At 40.7% G+C, this 25,184-nt stretch overlaps 1 protein-coding gene and 1 long non-coding RNA gene across 3 annotated transcripts in view; one reads left to right on the top strand and one right to left on the bottom strand.

The window, feature by feature from the left end:
• The window catches only part of ANKFN1 (ankyrin repeat and fibronectin type III domain containing 1), a 304,247-nt gene that overhangs the window by 255,101 nt on the left and 23,962 nt on the right, over positions 1 to 25,184 (top strand). For both annotated transcript variants that reach the window (XM_045488308.1, XM_045488309.1), the window contains exons 15-18: positions 9,149 to 9,315; positions 11,966 to 12,116; positions 13,666 to 13,834; positions 24,549 to 24,715. In XM_045488308.1, coding sequence (XP_045344264.1) covers positions 9,149 to 9,315; positions 11,966 to 12,116; positions 13,666 to 13,834; positions 24,549 to 24,715 — 654 coding nt within the window. The remainder of the gene's footprint in view (positions 1 to 9,148; positions 9,316 to 11,965; positions 12,117 to 13,665; positions 13,835 to 24,548; positions 24,716 to 25,184) is intronic.
• Positions 7,318 to 11,959, bottom strand: LOC123603423. The gene is made up of 3 exons (XR_006714876.1): positions 11,232 to 11,959; positions 8,658 to 8,797; positions 7,318 to 7,840 (listed from the first exon to the last, which is right to left on the bottom strand). It is a non-coding gene; the product is annotated as an uncharacterized LOC123603423 (long non-coding RNA).

The raw sequence follows: 25,184 nt of genomic DNA, 5'->3' as shown, positions 1-25,184 counted from the left end.
GAAATGTACTAAGACCCATTTACAAATGCAGTGATGGAATAGAGAGGGTCCAGAGGCATTTCACTGTTTGTATTCCACACACAGGAAAGGTTCAGAAGCTTATTTTTTATTTATCACTCTCCAGATACGTAATTGGCCACGCAATACAAGTGCAGTGAGCACCCTGAAAATGGCCCTGACCAATAAGCCAATGAGAAACATTGAGACAAATGTTTGAGTAGGGGGTCTACAGGTAATATAATCAAAAGATTAACACCTAAAGGGACTATAATAATAATAATACATTGCTAGACCGTGTGTGTGTGTGTGTGTGTGTGTAAGACACTATGAACAAAAACACTCTTACACACACTTACTTGTGTGTTCCTTCTAATATTCCTCTGGGTCAGGCAGGCATGATTAAATCCATTTTAGGAATGAAATAACCGAGGCTCAAAGAGATTCTATGACATAACGACCACACAGAGAGGCAGGTCTAGTGAAGCTAATGTAGCCTCAGCATATTCAGCTCTTCACTTGCATTAGCCCCTATCAGTGCCCTGGCAGGGATCCTAACAACTTCATATCCACAGTTTTGTATTCTTCTCGTTAAAGAAGGCACGGAAAATTGTATTCGCTTTAGTCCCCACAAAACTTGGGTTTGCTCCTGGGCATACAGCTAGAAAGTGGCAGGACTGAAACTTAAACTCAGATCTTCTGGCTGGAATCAGGCTTCTTTCTGCTACATTCTGTCACATCCTGGGGCAGGAGTTAGGATTTTAGTCATGAGGGATTGGAGATCAAATAAAGGATGAAAGATTCACCTAAGAACTGAATAGCCACCAAAATGCAAAATTCAGGCAGCTCTGATCAAGACTCAGGCTGGATGGCATAACTGGGATACAAAGTACATCTTTTGCTCCTAAGTCCAGCACTCTCTCCACACCACCACACTCCTCAGGTGTTCTTACGTGAGCATGGGCTTCACGCTGTTTCCCTTCCCTCCTTCCTTCCTTTCCTTCCTTCCCTTCTTCCTTCCCTTTCCTTTCCTTTTTTAAACCCAGTCATGGGGATGAGTTTGATAGTACTCTCCAGTTAGGCAGACAAGCTGGCAGAAACACCTACCTTAAATTGAGGTCTGGCATATATCCACAAGACAGCCAGTCCAGAGTAATGGGAAAGAAAGGGCTCAGTCCTACATAAACAAGCCAAACCCAACCCTTGATGCCAGTAGCCACTCATGATCACCCTAAAAAACTAAGCCACCAGCCCACTAACTTACTTTAGTTCCCCACTGAGGAATGGTTGATAGAATAATCTCACCTCTCCATTCCTTGCACTAACCCAAACCAGAATGGAGTCCAGTGTAGCAAAGGTAAGCTAATTGGTCAAAGCCAATACCTCTGGCTTTGATTTTATGGAATTTGGGTTCATATGAAATTGACAGAGGGTGTGTGTGTGTGCATGCGTGTGTGTGTGTGTGTGTGTGTGTGTGTGTGTGTGTGTGTGGGTGTGGGCGTGGGTGTGTATGTAGGAGGTGGGGGCAGGGAACATAGACACTATTCGTGGCTCCCCTCTTCACCCTTTATAAGCAAGTGCTAAAAGAAACATTTAAAAAAATCACAATAAATTGAGCTTTTACAGGGTGACTAATACACTAATCCCCTATAGGGATAAACTGGGGTCTGGGCTACCTTTGCTCCTAGAAACACAGCACAGGCCCCAGCATGATATAATACCTGGTTTCTCCTAGACTTATTACATTAAAAATGTGTTACAGGTGCAGAAAAATTCCAATCTGGCAAAAGGTTGTTAGAAAAGGAGACCAAAAATAGAGGCAAGATCAGGTTTCCACACAGATCCAAGTGGAAAATTTACCCCCGCTGACTGGCACATTTCTGCTTGATGTCATTCCCACCCACCCCCACTCTCCTTCTCCTCCTCCTACTTCTTCTCTCTCCCCTCCTTCCCAATCAGGTCTTACACTAGAGAGGAAATAGGGGATAAAACTACTAGGGCTGGTATCCAGTCACTCCTGGACTTTATGTCAGGAGTTGGCCCCAGCAACTCAACATGAAAGTAGTGACAAGTCTTGGTGTTTGCCCAAAGCAGGCGGGGTACTTCCCACAATTCTGGGCCACAAACCACTCTCTTTTCTCATGGTCAGTTGAGTGATGACCACTAGGCTTGGGGCTTCTTTCTGTTAGATCACAACACATATTGAGGCACCAGTTTGGAATATAGCACACGAGGGTGTGCTTCCTGACTCCACCTTGTCTAGTGATGTAACTAAGGCAAGATACTTCATTTCTGACCTCTTGTGTTTCCTCCCCTTCTTCCTTCAGCAAGAAACCCTACTTCATAGGGTTCCAAGGAAGATTAAATGAGTTAATATGTAAAGCATTAGAGAGTGGCACAAAGTGAGCACTCAATAAACATTAGTAATTGTTATTATTTCTCTACTCGGAAAAATACAAACAATTCTAGGCCTCCTCCGGAGGTATCTAGGCCATCTCCTCCCATCCCTACCTTCCCATAAGACCCTGGTACTGGCTCAATCATCCACTGGGGCACTGCACCACTACCTCTGCCTTTCATAAGAACTAAGGAAAAGTTGCATAAAAACTGTATGGTCTGCAATGAGGTTTTCAAAACAGGTAAGGGCTTTAAGAAACTCTGGGTCTATAACTAATCTACTAATCCCTAGGGCCCCAGGGAAACTCCAGGGTCTAACCCTCTCAAATTCTTGACCCTCTCAAGTCCCAAACCTTCATTACGGGCCTTTCTCATATCTAGAAGAAAGAGAGAAATCCTTCACACACCTGTCTGGGAAGGATAAGAGAGTTACTATGGACAAATTAGAGTCCCTCTGAGCAAACTAATTGGCAGTGAGAGTACTTCCAATAGACCCTCTCAGGTGCTGAGTTACCCAGACATTGATCTGGGTAAGGGTCACCTTAATAACTGGAAACTTCACAGGTAAACTTTTCTTTGAAGCTTAATCTTTCACATTTGCACTACATTTTCAAGTTTATAACACTCTGTTACATCTATAATATCATTTGATCTTCATGAAAACCCAGTGAGATTGAGTGGGTAATTTCATTGTGTCTCATTCACAGATGAAGCTATGGATTTCAGGGAAATAATTCCTTAGGGTCATATTAGCAAAAAAGCAGCATAGGAGAAACTAGGGCCCAAATCTTCTGACACCTGGTCAGGTACCTTTCCCATTTTCCCAAGCAGCTTTACATGTTCCTTTACATCCCCCTCCTTTTCTCTGTATCCTTCAAAAAAAAAAAAAAAAAAAAGTGTCATCCTAGAGAGGATGTGCTAAAGTTTGCCTTCTGGCCCCTCCCAGCTCTGCTTTCCTTCTCCTTCTCCTTCGGCATTCCTGTCACCCTGTGTCTTCTCACACCTGCAATACCCAGGACCTACTACTTCTTCTGCCCTTTTCTGTTGTTGTTTCTTTTTTCTAGTACATTCCTGCTCTTTCTACCCCCAAGCAGCCCCTAACATGGGGATCAAAAACTACAGGAATCAGGAAGATGAATGAAAATGAGCCAACTGAGCTGCACATGAGAAACAATTAGGTTCACACAAAAAGTTGTTTATCAGTGTTCATAACAGAAAAAGAGTGGAAACAACCAAATGTAATGACTGATGAATGGATAACAAAAGTGATATCCATATAATGGAATATTATTCCGCCATAAAAATGAGTGAAGTACTGATCCATGCTGCAAAGTGGATGAACCTTGAGATCAAACATCATGCTAAGCGAAAGAAGCCAGACACAAAATGCCACATATTGTATGATTCCATTTATATGAAATGCCCAGAATATGCAAATCCACAAAGACAGAAAGTAGATGAGTGGTTCTAGGGGTAGAGGGAGGAGGGATGACAGCTAATGAACGCAAGTGATGGAGTGATGAAAATGATCGGGAATTAGGTAGTGCTGAGAGCAGCACAAGCTTGTGAACATAGGAAAAAACACAGAATCTCACACTTTAAAAGGGTGAATCTTAATTTTAAAAAAAGGAGCAAGTGGAAGTAACAGACACTACAATAATCTGGAGGGCCCTTGTGCCATGTAAAGAACAGCCCATTCAGCCACAGCCAACTGCAGTGGAAAAAAGTGGTCCCAATGTTGAATGTTTTCCCATTTTTAAAGAGAAGTTAAAAATCTAGAGTTTTGGATAAAATATCCTTATTTTTAAAAGTTAGGAAATAATTTAGAAAATTTAAATTCTTTGCAAACCCTATAATCTTGGGCCCACAAATACCTGGGCCACCATTTTCTGACCTTTGCTGTCCCTGGTCAATTCAGTTTCCCTCCCCTGTGCAAAACTAAAGCCCTGTGGTTACTGGAAAAGCAGGTCATTCCTCTAACAAACTCTTAGGACACCTGGTCAATGGAGGGCAGTTGGATATACCCTTCCTGGTCACTGAACCAGCACAGCATATTCTCTCCCTGAGGCCCAGCTCCACACTCCACTACCTCTGGGCCTCTCACTTCATATTTAATAAACATTTTTTCAGCACCAACTAGGTGCCAGGAACTCTTCTAGGTGCTATAGGAAAAACAAATGAATAAGTCAAGGTCCCTGCTCTCAAGGAGTTCAGTCAAGGGAGGGAGACAGACTTGTAAACAAATCAAGGTAATACAAGGCAGAATTAAACCAGAGCCTGATAGCAGTACAAACAGCGTACTATGGGAGCACAGACAAAGCAGCTATTAATTCTCCCTGGAAATATCAGGGAAGGCGTTGTAGAAGAGGTGACATTTGGCTAAGCCATGAAGGGTAAATTAAGTTCACCAGGTGGAGAAAAAAAAGAGAAAGAGAGGGTAGGGAGGAAGGAGGAGAGAAGGAGGGAGAAGAAGAGGAGGGAGAGAAAAAGAGAGGGAAGAAGCAAGGGGGAGAGAGAAGAAGGAAGGAGGAAGGAAGAACTCAAAGAGAGATTTAAATTAAATAGAGGGCATGGTAAAGAAATGAGGCTGAAGGTAGAAAAGGAGATCTAACCCTCCCTTGGGTCCACAATGGACCTTATACAACCTGATCATACAGAGTTAGAAAAATTTGCTACATGTCTTTCTCACACACTGACATTTGAGTTCCATGAAGGGAAGGATCACATCTTATTCATCCTGATGTCATTAATATTCTAGCATGATACCTGACACATAGTAGGTGCCCAATAAAAGTTGGTAGAATTAGTGAACTCATGAACCAACAAAGAACCAAAGAACAGCGATTAGGACATGTTGGAGAGAGGAAAAAGCAATCCCTTTCGGCTGGATATAAGAGACACAAAAGGACTATAATGGAAGTAAAGGCTCGAAATACAAGTTAGAATTAAAATCAGCTAATATACAAGCCCACAGGCATTTGATTTGGTTTAGAAAGCTTTCTAATTATGCGAATGGGACAATTTCTTTCTCTTCCCATACATTTCTCAGGCTCTAAAAACATTCTAATGAAGGATAAATGACTAGTAAAGGCAGGAAAACAGATGCTCAATAGTAGATGCTCAGTAATCGTCTTTTAAAACAATGAATGAATGAGTAAATTACACCACCTAAGAATGGTGGTAGTTTTTACATAACCACAGTATGTTCCTAGCTCTCATTCTATTTGTGGTTAGTGCTCACCCCCACATGTGTATAAGAGAAAACTCTTCTTATACGCATCCTATATTTGTACTTTTGGGTTTGGGTCTTTACAAGCACATTTTCTTATTAAGTTTCAACCCTAATTATTTTTCCAATGCATAGGCTCATTCAAAGCTTTATTACTATTTTCTTGAAACTCAAAACCATAACAAATTTGGGACCTGCAATTTTGATGCACACATTCTTCGTTTCTTGGTCTGGAACATCAATAAATAAGCTAAAGAGATGGGCCCTCAGGACCAGTCCCTACTGGGCCATCACTCAATATGTCTACCATTCCCACACCATCTCCATCCACAAATCTTCAACCCAGAGAGTCAGCTTATTAAAGTAATGTCAAGATTCTACTTTTCCCAGATTATCTAGTGAAACAGATTACTGGAGACCTCTCCCTGGTCTATGGATCCTGTTCTTTTGCTGTTAGAAATTAAAGTTGTCTGTATGATTTGCCCTTCACAAAACCACACGGACTCCTGCTTAGTGCCTCAGGATTTTCTGGGTGACTGCAAATTGATTATTTGATGGTTCTTTCTCATTTTCCCCAAAGATCAATAAGTTGGAGGTTTTTAATTACTGAGGTCATCTTGTGTTTCTCCCCTTTCTATTTCAAAGACAGGCGTATTTGCCCTTTTCTAGTCTTTGGGGACTTTTCTATTTCTCTGCCACTTCTCAAAAATAATGACCTCAAAAATAATGACCAGGCTGGGCACATCTGCTTGTATAGCAAGTATCCCTAGGGTGCATATCATCAAATTCTACTGATCTGAATACTTCCATTTTTCCCTTCTCTCATTACCTTCTCTCACTCATTGCTCTGATTACCTGTTCGTTTCTCAAAATTTCACTTTCACTGAACTTCCTCCAGTCAACTACCTGTGATCTTTTCTAAAGAGATATGATAGAAGACATCAAAAAGTTCTGCCTAATCCATCTCTTGATATTAATAAAATTCCTTCTTTCTTGATCACAAAAATCCAGTATTTTCTACTTTTTTTTTTTTTTTTTTTTTTTTTTGCCAAATACCATAAAAGTTACTTAGCCTTTGCTTTTCTGTACCTGCTAGTTATGCCTTCCTCCCAATTGTGACCATTCTTATTTTGTCCCTCTTCTGCTATTCTCCTATGTTCTGGCTTAGGGAACTGTCCTGACTTCCATGTGCTGTGTATCTATTATATACAGCAATAGCACTGAGTACTAAGGACACAAAGCAATAAAAAACATAGCCTTGCCATTAAATTCATAGTCTGGTTCAAGAAAAGAACATAAAAGAAGAAAAAATATAAGTACTCCTTCCTCAGTATGACTCCATTGCTTCTATTGTAAAACTGATTTCAGAATACTGTGATCATTTGTTTACTCATCTGTTTTTCTCAACCTCTTCAAAAGTAAAGATCACATGATGTTCCCCTGACACCCCCCTGTCTCCTGCAGTGCCTGGAACTCAATAAGTTTGATAAAGGATGATACAGAGGAGACAATAACACAATAGTATAGGGGCGCCTGGGTGGCTCAGTCAGTTAAGCATCCGAATTTGGCTCAGGTCGTGATCTCACAGTTCGTGAGTTTGAGCCCCATGTCAGGCTCTATGCTAACAGCTCAGAGCCTGGAGCCTACTTTAGATTCTGTGTCTCCCTCTCTCTCTGCCCCTCCCCAACTCACGTTCTGTCTCTCTCCCTCTCAAAAATAAACAAATGTTTAAAAAAAATACACAATACTGTATGTTAGATGTTGCAGATGGTTAATTCTACGGAGGAGGGATTACTTCTTCAGAGTCTACAGGTCAAAGAAGCCCTCTCTGTTCCGTATAGAATTCCGCACAAGTTTATATGCTTGGTTTTCTCTTCCTTTTAATATTCCCTGCATTTCATGGTAAGGTTGGTTCCTTCTTTTTACTCCCTTTGAAAAGAAAGCTAAACTCTAGCCTATAGGAATTCTTCCCTGACTCACCACTCCTGTGTTTCAGTTTCCCCACTGCCCAAATGCTTAAAAAGGTCTTATCTACTGATACATATTTCTAATTGTTCATTATCCGAGTTCCTGCAGTTGTATAGGGAAGCAAAAGTCACAACCAAAATAGTTCACTGGAAAGTTGACCACATATAAAATAAGACTGCATTCAAACATCCTTCTGTGCTTAACCAGGCTGGTACTTGCTGTTGCACCAGAAACTTCAGTCTCTGCTGCCTGTGGAATAAAGTGATGTGAAAATACAATGCAAATTCAAGGCAAATCTATTACAAGGTGAATCTTAAAATCTTATAAAAGATGCAGAATTTCGTGAAGCTGATGAAGATGATGTGGAGATCTAATCAAATTACAGCCAAAGCTGTTGACAATTAAGAATCTAGCAGGGGCGGGCCAGTTAACAATTGAAGAACACAAAACAAAGGAACTTATGAGAATGACCTGAATATCCACATTTTTTAAATGCCAGGGGGAAAAATATGAAGACTTCAAATATTCTTGCAAAAATACCCTCTTCATTATCACATTGTGAAAGTCACATATGAGGAATAGCATTTCAGCTATCATACAATTTAGTCTAAAAAATAAAGCCAAAAAAAAAAGAATCAATACTTGATTCTTCCTTCATCCTCGTGAATTAATGAATAATTGTAACTACAACTTAAGTGATAATAATACAAGATAAATAATTCTGGGGCTATTGCTTTTTGTTTCATTTTTCAAGATAAAGAACCAACCAAATCTTTGTTTTTCTACTTACTATATAAAGTTTTGGTCCTATTTTAAATGGTGTCATTTAAAAAAGACTTTTCCTAGATACCAATTATTCTGAAATAATGAGGCTTCGTGTACTGCTTTGTCAGCTTCTACACTTGCAAATTTCTGTTTTCCTACTGCTAAACAACAAACCCTGAGAGGACAGAAATTAGGAATTCTAGTTTTCTAGTTACCCGTTCCCAATCACAACCCACACACCTAGCCCAGCCCAGGAAATAAGGAAATAGCATGCAGGCAGGCTATATTAATGACTAATTACCTGACTTGGAGGATAATCCAAGGTAATCCTAAAGGTAAGATTGGCTGTACCACCAATATGTCCCCAATATCCACAGTGGTATCCAAGGCTTCTATCCTAGTAACTTAGCTACAGCTCCTTTAATTTATGACATGGTGCACCTATGAAAGGAAAAGGTTTTGAAGTTGCCATTTCTTAAAAAAAAAAAAAAAATATATATATATATATATATATATATATATATATATATATATATATATGTTTATTCTTGCAAGGGGGGGGGAGGGAGGGAGGAAGGGAGGGAGACAGAGAGAGAGAGAGAGATACATAATCTGAAACAGGCTTCCGGCCCTGAGCTGTCAGCACAGAGCCTGATGTGGGGCTCAAACTCATGAGCTGTGAGATCATGACCTGAGCCGAGGTCGGACGCTTAAGGAACTGAGCCACCCAGGTGCCCCTTGAGGTTGCCTTTTCAAGGTGTTTTATGTGTTGTTTTGTTTTTCACCCTACAGGATATTCTCTCTTATCACAAAAGGAGTCATCAGCGTCTCTCTCCTGGATTATATCTGGGTTACCTAAAGCTGTGTAGCTCTGTAGATCAGATCAAAGTCCTAGTTACCCAAAAGTTGCCCAACATTCTCTGCCACGTGAAGATCCGTGAAAACAATAACATTTCCAAGTAAGTTGTGAGGAGTCTGGGTTTTCCTTGTGATGAAACAATGGCTCAAATGATGGGTTTGATGTGTCAGGAGAAAACTGACCCAGTGTAGTTTCTGCAGTGAGATGTCCCCAGGTGCCAGCACACCGGGGCAGAAGCAGAGCTGTATTTTAACATTAGGATAAGGAGGGTTTGTGGTATTGGTTGGTGGAAGGAGTGACCCAATTGAAGGAGGGGCAAACTCCTTTCACTTTCCTCTCTATATTATTCATGGTGCAACCACTGACACTCAACTGGTTAATGAATAGATGCCCTTTTCTTTCAATATTTTTATTTCCAGTATCTTTTCTTCACAACTTAATAAGTCATTTTTTAAAAATATATATATAGCAATTGTGGAAATGGGTTCTGGTAGAGCAATTGATTTCCCTTTAAAGAATCCCCCTGCCCTCATTCTCCCCATCCCTGGCCCTCTGGCCTTAGGACTATGTATGTTTCCTGTACTCTTTATGGTTCTCTAAAGAAGAAAAGAAGTAACAAGGCCTGTGCTTCTGGAAACTGCTCTATGGTTTGGCATTATGGTGAATTACCCTGTTAGCTTTCGGAAAGTTGCCCGATCTTGGTAATCTGGCTCAGATTTACAACTAGCCCTCCAGCAGGCCTCTGAAAGTCTACTATAATGAACTGAATTGTGCCCAACCTAAAAAAAAAAAGTATAGATAAGAAAAACAACTCTCCAGGGATCCTTAGGCTTTAGAATACAAATTAGATGCCCAGATTCTAGTTATACCTATGGATTTGCTTAACCAAAAGAGATTCCTAACTTGGGTCATTTAAAATTTGGTCCATAAGGTGGCAAGAGCTTATTAACTATAGTGTCTCATGATGTTTTTTAAATACTATTTGATGACAGTGAAGGAAATAATGATGATCTCTTCAAAAACTCACTAGCTGCCATATTCTCATCTTTCACTTATCAACCACACCTAGACTTTAAGTCTGCCATCTGGTGGTCACTTCTACAATCAACTTTGGTTATCTTATCAGTCCCTCCCAAGAGGTTACATGGCTCATTTGTGGGTTGACTCAGCAATGGTTACTTTCATCCATTTGCTAGATTTGTGTCTTAAAGGTTTAGACTCTATCTTTTAGTGGTTATACCAACTAATTTCTCCTTGACAAGGATCCAAGTTTAATTTTTACAAAAGATTCCAGTAGCCTTCACTCTTGCCAGTTCCATTTCTCTCATCCTTATAGACTAAACTGCTTAGTTAGTGGTAGATGTTTCATGGTATTCCTACTGGTAATTTATTCTCTAATTTTATTACAGATGCTATTTTAGCAATGTGCTCCTTTAGGTTTTGTGAATGTCTGTGCCAGTCAGAACCCCCTCATTTAGTTCAATATCATTGATGGGAGAAAAGAAATTAACTCCCAAGCAGGTTCTCAAAGATTTCAATTATTTGTGGAGCCAACCACACGCCCAGATTGAAGTAGGATTTAATTTTTATTTTGTTTCTCTTATTGGGACAATACGGTAGATTTTCCATAGTATTTTCCAGTGTGGGAATTGAAATGAAACAGAGATCTTGAAAACAGACACTTTTCCAAGAGGATAGTTGGTTAAAAGAGATTGTTTTCTGATGAAAAGCTCATGTCACAATCGATTTCATTTTCTGACACAGAGATTGGAGCCCAGGCTGGTAAACCCACTGGGGAGAGCCCTCAGAGGGTTTTCACACGAGTGGGAACATATGTTAGCACCTCCTCTCTTCCCGTCCCCAGAGAGGAGGGCTTTCCTTTCCCCTCTGGCCTGCTCCTGAGTGCATACTGCTGCTCCCTGCAGAGTTAGAAAGAGGAGAAACTGGGCCAAATGAACGTGTTTAGAGACTTGTGCTGGAATACCTGTGGAAACAATGTTCCGAGGAGGCATTTACCTTGATCTTTTCAAGCTCCTCTTGAACAGCGGCCTTTGGGGGACAAACCAGATGTGTTTTCTCCCACCATCATTCTTTTCCTTGCCCTTCTGCATGACATTTGGAAAAGTTCATTAGGAAGGATTACAGAGCACACAGAATAAAGACACAGATGACTAGTTTGAAAGGAGGATGGAAGCAGTGATGTGTGTCCCCTGGTTCCTTTTATTGGAATTGTCTGGTGTTCCTGTTTGTGATTCTCCTCAAGCTCTTGGAAGGGGAAAGAAACCAAAATAGTCCCCACGATTACAACAGGCCGGGGTTGAAATGTGCCATGTGGTTTGTTGGCTGAGTTGGACCAGAGTCCTGTGGTTACCCAACTGCTGAATTAACCAGCAGATGCCCCTGTGGTAAAATGCAGGGTCTTAGAACTCACAGAGGATCTTCAGGGAAAGAAAAATGAAGACAGTCAGGAAATTATTAGCAAATATTTCAAAGCTCCAATCTCAAAAACTGACTGATACAAATTAGACCTGCTGTTCTGAGGTATATGTGGTTTGATAGGTGAACTAAGCTTATATTAGAAAAAAAGCTCATTTTAAACTCCATTTGGGTGGCAACAAGTTCAAATTTTGTATTGAGTTTTAACCACCAAAAATTGGTTATCTGGGTTCTGGACATATACACTAAAAATGTTCTGAGCTGTGTTCTGAACTTTTGTTATATTTCTAATTTTAACTTGACTCAACATACAGAGAGGAGTGGGAATGTGTCCAAAAGCTTTCTGGCTCTGAATCTATGGAAAGTGTGGATCATACTTCTGACTGCCCCATGCAATTGTTCTTCTACGAGCTCCAGATGGCAGTGAAAGCTCTCCTTAAGCAGATCAATATACCTCTACACCAGGTACTAGTCTTTACCATTTTTATCTTCTTTTCATAGCTGATGGAAACTGCATTGTGGTATAAAACTAAGAGGTTAAAAAAAAAAAAACTGATATGTTTGTTTTCATTGATTTAAATACCACTTTGCACATGTTGCACACTTTGATGCCTACAAATGGACACACACTGTACTTCTGTCCCTTTTCTGTATCTCCTCCATATTGACCTCTTCCAAGGCTCTGGACCCAGCATTATTGTGGTCTGGTCAAGCAAGGAAAAATCACTGGCTAGCCCACCTTGAAAAGACACCAAGTCTCAGCTTCAGGATAGCACAAGTCAAGGAGAACATGTAAATAAGTGCATAGTTAGATGTATAAATGATTTGTCTAAGAACATCAGACTAGTGGTAGTATAATCTAATAGCAATGGCAAGGGTATGCCATGCTGTCTTTTCACAAACAGAAAATGTACCGTCAAAATTATTGTCGTATTCAAATTGAAATGTGCAAATCTAACCTTCACTAATAAGCAACTTCAAGAAAAAACTGTTGGCACAGAAGAGAATAGTAAAAGTTTATTAGGCTCTGTCTAGTAAGTTAACATGATGTAGCATTAGGTTGAATTCTTTTCTCTTTTTTTTCTTTTTGGCCTAGGTACACCATCTCCCCCTACCCAGTGTGTGCGCGCGCACACACACACACACACACACACACACACACATCAACCATGTTTAGCCTATAAAATAGGAAGACCATCACAGGAGTGACCGGCTCTCTTAAATAACAGAGCGACAACCCAGACTTCGCTTCCGACCCATGGACACAGGGACATAGATTAGAGACTCCAAGTGTTCTTCTATTGGGGTACTGCTCTGATTATAAGTCAGTACTGCAAGGTTAGTTCAAAATAGCGAACACTGATGAAGAATAAATTGCACAAGATGCTATAAAGGCACTAGGGGAGCAACTGGATTATTCCAGGGGTGGCCGTGTACTCAGGAGGGGAAAAAAAAAAATACCAGCTCTACTTGTGACAGTAGATACTATTAAAGGGTTTCTTGAGCTTAGCAGGTTCGAAGCAGCTCATATTTCATTGGTGACTCTTGGGCTACATACACATGTTGGGAGAGGGCTGCCTAACTGCCTAAGAGTGCACACAACATTTTTTTTTTTTTTTTGGATACTTGTAAAATTTTTTCAGCCCTTGGCCAGAAACTACATTTTTCCCCCTTAACCAACTTAAATTGAAACTAGTAGATTTTTAATTCAATCCATTTTTGTTGCTTCATGTAATTATATTCATCATTTTGAAAAGCCCACAGAATGCAATCATTTTCTGCTTTTATAAGAAGCATAAATGTTGTTTTCAGAGTTTATGTGGAACATTACTGCCTTAAATCTTGATTTTATATAGCATTATTAAATGGGCTGAACCCTAATATTTATGTTGTATAAAAATTCCAAGCTTGAAGTCGTGTAATTTTGTTAGATGTTTTATGCCAGTTTGGTGTTGTTTATGTAAGTGCCATGTTGTAACTCTCCTATTTTTCCTCCGCGCGTGTCCCTCTGCAGGCAAGGAACTTCCGCCTCTACACACAGGAGGTGTTGGAAATGGGTCACAATGTGTCCTTTCTTCTCCTGCTCCCTGCCTCAGACGACGTCTGTACAGCCCCAGGACAGAATAATCCTTACACCCCACACTCAGGGTTTCTTAACCTCCCTCTTCAGATGTTTGAACTTGGTATAGTAGCTTGTTTCACCTAGAAATATTAACCCAGCCTCCTTATAATAAAATCACAAAGTTATATCTGTTCCCCTTGTCCCAGTGGAGGGTCAATAAATCACATGATGGCTTTGGCAACAACCCTTCCTAGAACTGTGTACAAGTCTGAGAGAGAGCAAAGCTCCAAGACTATGTGCCGGAGCAATAATTATTGAAACCTAGCTAAGGCCCATTGGAGAGGAGGGGGTTCTAAACAGAGTGTTCAGTTATCAGGCTGCAGTTCTTGCCTTCCCTTTGCTTTCTTAAAACATAAATATTAAGAACTGATGTTTTCATGAAAAGCACTGCCCCTCCCTCCTTCCCTCCTTCCCTCTCTCTCTCTCATCTCCAACTGGGGAAAAAATGGTGAAATTAAAATATAAAGTGTGTATCACTCTGAAGGGAAAAAAAGTCAATTAGTGCTAATTTATTAAATAGACTCTAATATTAAATAGGCTCTAAATTTCTAGCAGACCATTTGAAAAAAAATTGACAGGGTCTCCCAGGATGCAATATTGTGATTATAATGTGGAATTCTGAATGATGGAAGATCTTATCCTGACTTTCAAAAATGAATAGCCTGGGCCCCAGTTTCTCTAGTTTTACAGAGACCCCTGCTGCCCACTGAGAATGTGAATAGGGAGGCTTTGTCTCTTCCCCATGCTTCATCTTATAACAGACCAATAAGAGGCAATTAGCAAGAATTCCGTCAGTTCAGATGAATTGTAGGATTTGTGGGGGGTGAGTGGCTGCATGGGTAGAATGGAGGCACACACACTTTGGATTGCTCCCGAGCCACCAGATTTAGCAGCAGACAGGGCAACTGCCATTCTGAGACCTGGGCATCTGAATCTGAATTTATCCCTTGAGGATAAATGGATTAAGCCTCTCTGTTTCCCTTGCTCTGAGCAGGTCAGATGCCAAAAAGCTAGAATAGCAATTATTATTTTCCAGAAGAGGAAGAATTATTAAGAGACGCCTAAATCTGATTTGCAGACCGGGACTTGAGAGTCCTGGGTCCCCTATTGTGTGACACTGGCAATCACTTAACCTTTCTGCACCTTTTCTCTATCAAATGATTAATAACATTGGCCATGCCACTCTCAAGAGGCCTGGATGTGAATATGACCCCATCCAATGAGTTCCCCACCCAAAGAACATTATTAGTCCATGACATGACTGCACTGCTGTTACAAAATATAGTCTGGGTCATGGTATTTCATTTCAAGTCAATAAATATATATTAGATACCTACTGTGGAGATTCAGAGATGAGTAGGACAAAGGCTCTGCCTGCAAGGGGCTTTCAGTACAGTGGTAGGGAGTAAAATAAGGATACAAATTACTATTAAATGAGGTAAGATATGCCAAAATCGTAAGTATTAAGTGATATTGAAAAAAGAAAAGAAAACACATTTTTCTCAAATACTGTAGCAAAAAGCCACCTTGGAGGACAGGCTATCTGACGTGGGTGTTAAAGAATGGACAAGATGTTAATAAACATGGACAATAGGAAAAGCTTTCTTGTCAGGGGGAGCAGAATGAGCAAAGACATGGAACAGAAGATCTCAGAAAGAGTCAGGAAAGGAACAAGTGGTCCGGTTTGGCTAGATCAGAGAAATGATGTGAGGAAATAGTGGACATAGAGGTATGGGCAAGTCATGGCCATATAGGGCAGTATCTTAAGAGTCAGGCTGAGGAATCTGTTTAAGATGGATCGAGAGCAGGGTTGGTGGACAGTTCAGGAGTTATTATAATAGTCCAATAGTAGGGTAGAAACAAAACCCCCCAAAAAAGAAACAAATACAGATTAAGAAACATCAGGAGTAATACACAAGACTGAGCAACTGTTTGAATGAGAAGAGGTGAAATCTACAGACTTCTAGTACTCTCATGACTTTCAGCCTCAAAGACTGTGAGCATACTGTTGCCATTACCCACAGTAAGGAAATCAGAGAGGAAATGGCTGAGGGAAGAAAATGATGCTTTTAGCTCTGTCTTGAATGCAAAGTGTGAATTCATCCAAGTGGACATGTCCATTTGGCAGTAAAATGCAAGAGAGCAAGTTGGGTACTAAACAGAAATTTGGCCAGTGTCTATTAATAACAGCTGATGCCATGAAAGTTAATGATTTCCCAGGGACAGATCATTGACAGAGAAAAGACCTAAGGAAATACTTCAATGGAGAGCTGAGAGTCCATTCTGTGTGAAATGGTCATCATTGTTCCATGATTACAAGCAAAAACGCTCACTGGTCTTCACAGTGACAATCAATGATTTCAGATCACTCATAATAGTGTAGGACTCCCAAGACCCTGGAGGATCGACCCTCAAAGTGTCCTCTCTATCCTGCCTTCTGGGAGGCTCAAGCACTTTTCCTGGGCAGCCACACTTTGTCCTACTGCTGTTACTCTCTACAATATCCTCTCTCCACTCATTTGTTCATTAATTCAGTAAATATTTACTAAGTAACTTACCATGTGTCAGGCACTAGTCCAGGTACTAAAGAATCTGTGATGAACAAACTCCCCAAGAAGCAGACATTCTCGTGGAGGAGACAAACAGTAAACAATTGAACAATCAATACTGTACATGTCAGACAGTTGTGAGGGCTATAATGAAAAACAAATTAGGGTAAGGGGCTTGAGTGAAGTGACCGGAGCTACGGTTTTGTACAGGATGACCTGGGAAGGTCTCTCTATAGAAGAAACATGTGAGGAGGGACCGGAGGTTTCCATACAGTGGGAAGGACAAGTGCAAAGGCTTTAAAGTAAGAGTGTGCTTGGCTAAAAGATCAGTGTAGGTGGTGGAGTGTACTAAGCAAGAGCAACAAAGACAGGAAATGAGATCAGAGAGTCAATGGCTAGATCATGCAGGGTCCTACAGGCCATGATAAGACCTTTGGATTATCCATGATAACTCTGGATTGTACTTTAAGTGTGCTAGAAGTCCACAAGAGAATTTTGAACAGCAAAGTAACATATTAGAAGCTCTGCAAAATCTGGTAGCCCCCCACAAAATAATAATAATTAATAATAATAATAATAATGGAAACTAAAAAGCTTAACTTTGTTTAACCCAGCAGTTTCCAAACTGACCATGATTGGAACAATTTTTGGTGTGGCACTTACAAAAAAACTAAGAAAACACACTTTAGGATACGATGCTCTACACCACTGCTTCCCAAACTTTAATGTGCGTAAGAATCACTTGGAGAGCATGTGAAAAGAGACCTGGAGTCCCACCCCAGAGATGCTGGGACGGGGACTAGAGAATTTGTTTTTCTAACAAGCTCTCCGCTGATACTGTGCTGATACAATCCATGGACCACACTTGAAGTAGTATTGCCTAGAACACAGAGAAAAAGACATTTGAGGAATTCACAGAACTAGAGATGTAGTTATCATAGTATCATAGAATCCAAGAGGACCTATCTCTTTGACATATCTTACCTCTTCTTAATACTAAAAACAATATGACTGTAAGATACTATTCTTCATCTATGAAAGCCAAGCCATAGATCAAAGCCTAGGTCTCAATAGTTCCTGACTTTAAAATGTTTATTTCCTAGAATAAAATACACCTTCATATTCTCCTGGTCCTCCTTCATTACCATACCATTGGTGATCCAACTGATTAATGAGAACAATATAAGTTTCCAGAAAAGATCACTGGACTGGGCTTGGTTCCACTGACATACATAATTCTATTAGTCTTTTCTAGAGATCAGGAGGAAATGTTGCCAGTAGCAGGAAATTAACACACACTAGTACAATGTCTATTATACTTCAGCACCACTAGCAACAATTTTTTAAATATTTCTCAGCCTTAGTAAGAACCATGACAGACTCTATCTTATCCCCAAAAGCAATCAAAGCTTTCCACAAGAAAATTATCATACTTCTTCCATTAGACTTTAGCCCACTAAGCATTTAATAACAATTTCTATAGGAACTTCTAAGAGCTTACTATATAGTGGGCCTAAGCCCTCAAGAAAGATGCTAAGCAATTTTTACTTGTTTTTTACGAGTAGGGACTTCTGTCTTCCATTGATAGGTCCATAGTAAAAGATCAACAGACACACTAAGCACTTCTGAGAAAGAGAACGTTACTGAAAATTCAATCAGAACCCAGAAAATCTTAAGAACACAGGAATTTTAAATGAAACTTGAAAAGGTGCAAGTTACTGGCACAGGTAAATTATAAAAAAGTTTACACTGTATTTCCGTTTGACTTGTACAAGTCACCCCTGTCCCAACAAAAGGCTATGAGATTTGGCAAAGTGACCACGTTCCTGACAGCAGCCTGAGTGATCACAGATAACTTGCTAACCAGCTACGGAAAACTGTGTCCGCGCCTATTCTAGCACTAAATAGATCTCGTAAGGACAAAATGATAAAGGAGCTTAGCCCTCTGTCTCCTCGAGTAAACACTAGACTGGGGCAAACCCATAGGCTATTCTCTCACAGGATTACTTGTAGGGGACAAGGAGACTGTCACGGAGATGTCGTGAGATCTCTGTGAGAAAGGTGGAGCTAAGGCAAGGTGGTACAAGGTCCAGTCTACTCCCTCTGCTTAGCCTGAGAGCTGACACTCTGCCCATCCCATCCTTTGGATAGGAGCAGGATAGCACTCAGCGGCAGTAACAAAGCATGTGCCTGGGGACTGACAAGGGTCACTATTTAAACTGTTCCCAGAAACAAAAGGAAAAAGCCGTGTCATGAGCTCTTAGAAATTCTGTCTAATGATGTGCCATCTTGAGGATTTGCCTCACCTGCCCTGAGGAGGTGGCCCTGTCCTGACCCTATGGGCAGTCACAGTTGACAGCAGGCCCATGATAAGAAAAGTTGAATTTATTTATTTCCTTGGCTCTGTGACTCAAGCTGATTGGACTAGCAAGATTATAAAACTGGGGGATTTTTAAAAAACAGTTTGAAGCCTGGTATATATTTCATACTTAAGTGTTTGGCTGCATTTTTCATTCAACAAACATTTCCTAGTTTCCACTGTATGCCAAGTACTGTGCTGGGGCTGAACATACAGATGTTAATAAGACAAAGTCTGCCCACCAGAAGCCTAGAGCCCAGTAGAGGATACAGAAATCTATACCAAAAGTCCCAATATAATGAAAGCCTGGCTATAAAAGGCGGGCTATTGAACTTCAAAGGAAAGACACCTAATCCTTCCTTAAAGAAATAATATTTGAGCTAGATCTTGAATTAGAAAGAAACATCCAAAAAGGGGGGGGGGGGGGCGCCTTGGTGGCTCAGTCAGTTAAGGGTCGGTCCAACTTTGGCTCAGGTCATGATCTCACGATTCGTTGAGTTCAAGCCCCACATCAGGCTCTCTACTATCGGCATGGAGCCCACTTTGAATCCTCTGTCCCCCTCTCTCTGCCCCTCCCCCGCTCATTCCCTCTAAATAAATAAATAAATAAATAAATAAATAAGTAAGTAAGTAAACAAAAAAAATGAACTTCAAAAAATATAGTGAGGGGCGCCTGGGTGGCTCAGTCGGTTGGGCGGCTGACTACAGCTCAGGTCATGATCTCGTGGTCTGTGAGTTCAAGCCCCACGTAAGGCTCTGGGCAGACAGCTCGGAGCCTGGAGCCTACTTCGGATTCTGTGTCTCCCCCTCTCTCTGCTCCTTCCCTGCTTGCTCTCTGTCTCTCTCTCTCAAAAAATAATAAACATTATATATATATATATATATATATATATATATGCACACACACACATATACATATATATATATACACACACTTAGATAGGGTGCCTGGGTGGCTCAGTCGCTTAAGTGTCTGACTTCAGCTCAGGTCATGATCTCACGGTTTGTGAGTTCAAGCCCCACATTGGGCTCTGTGCTGACAGCCCAGAGCCTGGAACCTGCTTCGGATTCTGTGTCTGATTCTCCCTCTGCCCCTCCCCAACATGTGCTCTGTCTGCCTCTCAAAAATAAATAAATGTAAAAAAAAAATTTAATATATATATATATATATATATATATATATATATTTAGAAAAAAAGAAACATTCAGAAAAGGAAAGAAAAGGCAGAGCTAAAAAGGAAAATCATTTTAAACAGGAGGAACAACATGCACAAAGGCTTAAAAACCTGAGGAAATGCAGTCCAATTAAGTACACTCTGAGTGGCTCATTATGCCAGATGCTTAAGGCACCTGAGAAGAGTGACAGGAGATGAAACTAAATATTAAAAAGGTCAGAATCACAAAGGGCTACCTATGCCATCCTAAAGAAGTTAGATTTTATCATGTAGGCAATGGGAAGTCATGAAAAGATTTTTTAAAAAGGAATAATATGGTCTTACTGGATTTTAGCAGCTCTGTGGAAGATGGATTGCAGAACAGCAAAAGCGAGGGCAGGGGGTGCTGGGGCTAGAGTCAACGAGACAGCTGAGAGAGTGGTCCAGGTGGCAATGATAAGAGCCGGAACCAAAACTGCCACAGGAGGGGTGTAGAAGAGAAAGCAGAGGCAAGAGGAACTTAGGAGTTAAAATCAACAGGACTTTGTGATTGATCTAATGTGGTTGAAGAGCAAGGTGAAGGAGCCACAGAGTCTGAATAGGGTGCTGAGATGGATAATGTTGCCATCTACCAACAAGATGAGGGGAGGAACAGGTTTGGGGGAGGGTAAAGATGATGAGTTCAGTTTGACAAATGATGAGTTTTGAGGTGCCTGTGGGATATCCAGGCATTGAGCCTAATGGAATCCAGGCCACAGGCTTACAAGAAATGGCACAGTCTCAACCCTCATTCCTAAGGCCCATTTTTCATGATTTAGGATACCGTTCCTGAATTCCAACTGTCAACTCCTTCACTACCAGGAATCTTTAGAGGGGCATCTTGTGCCCGGGTTCTTTCCGACACCTTGGCAAAGAAGTCATGGAACTAAATTCACCCCAGGAGGTAACCGTATTGACTTTTTAGCTTCTAAACTAGGCTCCATGACCCAGACTTATTAGGATTTTACTAAGTTAAAGATCTTAAGAAGAATATTCTACTCTCAATCCTGTTCTAATATTCTAACTCGAAATGCCTCATTCTTTCTAAATTGTTGGGGCAAGGGTGTGAAGAAAAAATTATTTTGCTTATGATATGTGCTACATGCTGTGCTGGGCACTGTATGTATACGATATGAGTTAATCATAAGCAGGCATTACTATCAGTCTTAGATGTGGGAAAATTGAGGCTCCCAGAGATTACATGCCCACTGCCACGCAGGTAGGAACTGACAGAACTATGATTCAAACCCAATTCTGTCTGACACCTAAACGCAAGTACTTTCTACTCTATGATACTCCTAATCCAACTTCTAGTGTTGGTGCTGAATGCATTTTAGTCTGTCACTATCTTATATGCAAAAAAGAGGGAGAGAAAAAACACCGCAGAAAATTAGACATAGTATATAAATTACTAACAAATCATGTGGTCCAGATAATGCATTGTTGTACCCTTATACCATTCTGTCTGTTAAATGCATGTGATTCACATTAGAAAAAAATTAGAAGCTTCCAGTCTATCCTCTCCTCCTCTGTGATGGCTACCAAATGTATCATTGCTAAACCACAAAAGACTATGTTAAAGTAACATTTGTTAAAGTAACATTAAAGGCTCTGGATAAAAACCACTAGTGCGGGAAAGTGAGGCGCTGTAGTTGAAAGGTCCTTACAGCTCACTGTGGTGAGTGGCACGGGGTGGGAGGGGTTGGTGTGGGCACTGTGAGACCACCCACTGATCCAAGGCTCCTACCACAAGGAGACACAACAAGAGAAAGTTATGGACACCCTGGCGTTTTAGAATTCATATGGGACTGATAGTGTTTCTTTTAAAGAAATTCTTTAGTGCCTCTCCCTAATCTCCCTATCTTCATATTTTAGAGAGAAGAGAAAAAACGGATTTTTTTTTCTTTTCTTTATTTCCTTTCTTTTTTTTCCAACTTGGTTTGGAAAGGCAGACTGTGAGACACTTCACTCTCTTCACTCTCCAGCCAAGAGAGGACATCTGTCAAGTGCTAACAGGATATAATCCCTCCTTGAAAGGCATAAAGACACATTCAGGGAGTTACAAGGGTCAAGAGTAAGCTACGAAGTAATGGTGACTCTTTCCTGTAGAACTGCCAGCAAATATCACAGACCTGAAATACACCTTTCAAAACAGGAAAATCAAGAGCACAGAGAGAAGAGAGAACAGAGGGAAAGAGGACACTTTGGAGGAAGGGTCTGCCCTCTTCCGACCACGATATGCATTTTTGTTGTTGTTGTTCATTCAATCAATAAACATCAACTGAGAAGTTATAATGTTCCAGATTTTGAGGAAATAAAAATAGGAGACATGACTGTTGCCCTCCCAGAAATCACAGTCTAATACCAAGGCATTCAAGTAAACACGTAATTATAATAAAGCAGGGTAAGTGTCCCGATACATTTAGAAACAAGTGCTCCAGGAGCACAAAAGAGAAACTAATTCCACCTGCAGAGGAAGAGGTGTCAGTGAAGATTTCACTGCAGAGAAGACACAGTTTTAAACTGCATCTTAGAGTATCAGAAGAAGCTGACCTGAGGATATTGGTGTGACCTGAAGACACTGGTAGGAAAGGGTATTTGAGGACAAGAAAAAGGCATGTGCGAAAGTATGGAAGTGTAACAAGACTTGTAATAAATTCAGCCTGATCGAAGTTTAGGATCAACTCGAGTGGAGGGTGAAGGGTGGCTGCATGATGGAAGGAAGATATGATTGAAGATATATTCAAATCCTATATTGCAAGGTTCTTTCCTTATGGTGATAAGAGGTTTGGGGAGCATGGGTGGCTCAGTCAGTTAAGCATCTGACTTCAGCCCAGGTCATGATCTCATGGTTCGTGGGTTCGAGCCATGTGTTGGGCCTCTGGGCTGACAGCCTGGAGCCTGGAGCCTGCTCTGGATTCTGTGTCTCCCTCTCTATCTCTGTCCCTCTCCCGCTCATGCTCGCTCACACTCTCTCTCTCTCTCTCTCAAAAATAAATATTAAAAAATGTTTTAAAAAGAGGTTTGATTTTTGTCCTGAAGTCAAGAAGGAGCTCTGTAGAAGTCTTTAAGCAGGGAAATAGCATGAAAAGTAGGTGTTTTGGGAGAAGTTCAATAGTTTGTCGTTTCCAGAGAGGTTCCATGAAATTAGTTCTTCTATGAAATTAGTTAGGCAAAGAAGTGCTGCACAGGAAGTGGGAAGGAAGGATCTGATACCAGAGAGAAAAACCAAGCCTAGAACTGAGAAACACCTCCTTTAAATGGTGCACACTTGGAATAAGGATGATCCACAGAAGCCCTCACTCCATTCTTCTCTTCTTCCATATGAGGAAACACAAACAGAGCAGATTATCCTTACACACACCAGAGATTCATCCTAGGAGGAAATCAAGCAAGCAAGTAGGCAGCGGTAAGATGGAAATGGTAAGGTGCACAGAAATCTCTCACTCTACAGAGAAGTAGGGCTTCCTACTGAGGTGTGGAGATGACAAGATGCCTCGTTTTAAGGTAGTGTGCTTTTAGCTTCCCTAAATGTCCAGGTCTAGGTCTTTGGAATCAATAGCAAAGAGGCCCAAGGGCAGTAATTAGATGTTCTTCCTAGAATTCTTCACTAAAGAAGCCAGAATAGAAATGTTTCCACCAATTTTGGAGTGATAACAGCCCTATTTCCAAAGCATGGAACAAACTAGGAAAGTCAGAGATACACAGAGTAAATGAGGTTCCTGGAAAGTGAGTCTGCAAATTCAACAATGGCCAGGAAGAAACTGGTACCACACTATGATTCAGGATGCTTTCCTCAGCTCACTAGAATCTAATGTTATGGTATGTGATCAGAGCCAGGTAGAGAAGGATGGAAAATCTGATCACCTCAGGGTACCTGCATGAGGCTGAGTCCCACACTCCTCTCTCCCTCCTCCAAGATGGAGATAAACATTAGACTATTTCCCCTGGCCTCTGGCCCATTATCTTTTGAGAGAGGAAGGCCAAGTCTGCCAAAGACAAAAATGGTCTATCTCCTTCCAGGGCAGCTGGGAAGCAGAGAGGCAGGAGAAGGATCAAAACCCATCATACCAGGTCCTCTGGGAAGTTTTCCAGCCAGACAAAAGATAGCCTGAGAGAAGTATGCCTTGCATCTTCTGGGACTTTTGGCCTTGAAAAGAAGCATATAAGATACTTACTGGAAATCAGACATGGAAACCAAAACTAGGTTGCAAATTGCTACTTGACTTTTTTTTCCCTTTAAAGTGATAAGCAAATTTATTTTCTCAGAAATGAATATATATATATATATACATATATACATATGTGTATATATATATATATATATATTCACACACACAGATACATAGAGAGGGATATATAGATATATAGATATATAAATATATACTTACACACAGCCTCAACTTTAGGAGCTGAACATAAACTGCAGCTTGAGCCAACCCCACTTCCCCATGCCTTACCAGGACTTGGTAAACCTTAAAAGGGAATACTGTCTGACTAAAGCCAGACAACTGGCCCCTAAAGAGCACATTTATAATTTATTTATGGCTTAATATTTTCCACTGATAGGATTAATAAATCATGTTTTCATTCAACTTGTTTTCTCTGAGGTATGAATTTCTCTATTTTGATACCAGATCTTAACATGTTTTATTTTGCTTGTCCATTTTCCAGTTCATTTTTGCAGCTACAGGGAGAAATTTATTAGTCTGTATTGCCGCCTTTCTGCTGTTGTGGAGCTGGATTCTCTGAATACCCAACAGTCCCTGAGGGAAGCCATCTCAGACAGCGAGGTTGCAGCTGCCAAACAAAGACACCAGCAAGTGTTAGATTTCATTCAGGTAATCGTTTATTTCTTCTGAGGTGGGAGGAAGGAAGAAGTGGCAGGGTGGAGGGAATGAGAACCGAGCATGAGAAAGAGCAGCAATCTGGGTTTACTTAAAGACAACAGTATGCAAGAGCCTGTTGATTTGGTTAAAATGTGGAGTTTAGGAAGATGTGAGTTTTTAAACAAAGGCTTAAGAAAGAGCTACATATAAATCACAGTGTTACTAAGGACTGCATCAGTCACTATGGTGGGTAGAGGTGGATTCCCATATTGGAGAGAAAAACCACTGCCAGAGGAAGTAGTGATCAGATTAGTATTCTTACCTGGGAACCCACTGATAATTCTAACAGAAAGAAAAATTGTATTAACTCAATATCCCAGAGAAAACAGAGAAGATGACCCACCAGTTTATGTTAACTCAAATCCAATTGGACCTGAGACTCCCCATGGTTTAGACTTCTTTCTGGCAGAGCTGACGCTTT

The sequence above is a fragment of the Leopardus geoffroyi genome, chromosome E1 (genome assembly GCF_018350155.1).
Source record: "Leopardus geoffroyi isolate Oge1 chromosome E1, O.geoffroyi_Oge1_pat1.0, whole genome shotgun sequence".
Lineage (NCBI taxonomy): Eukaryota > Metazoa > Chordata > Mammalia > Carnivora > Felidae > Leopardus > Leopardus geoffroyi.
The sequence above is the reverse complement of the archived record's forward strand: the minus strand, read 5'-3'. Positions and strand labels throughout refer to the sequence as shown.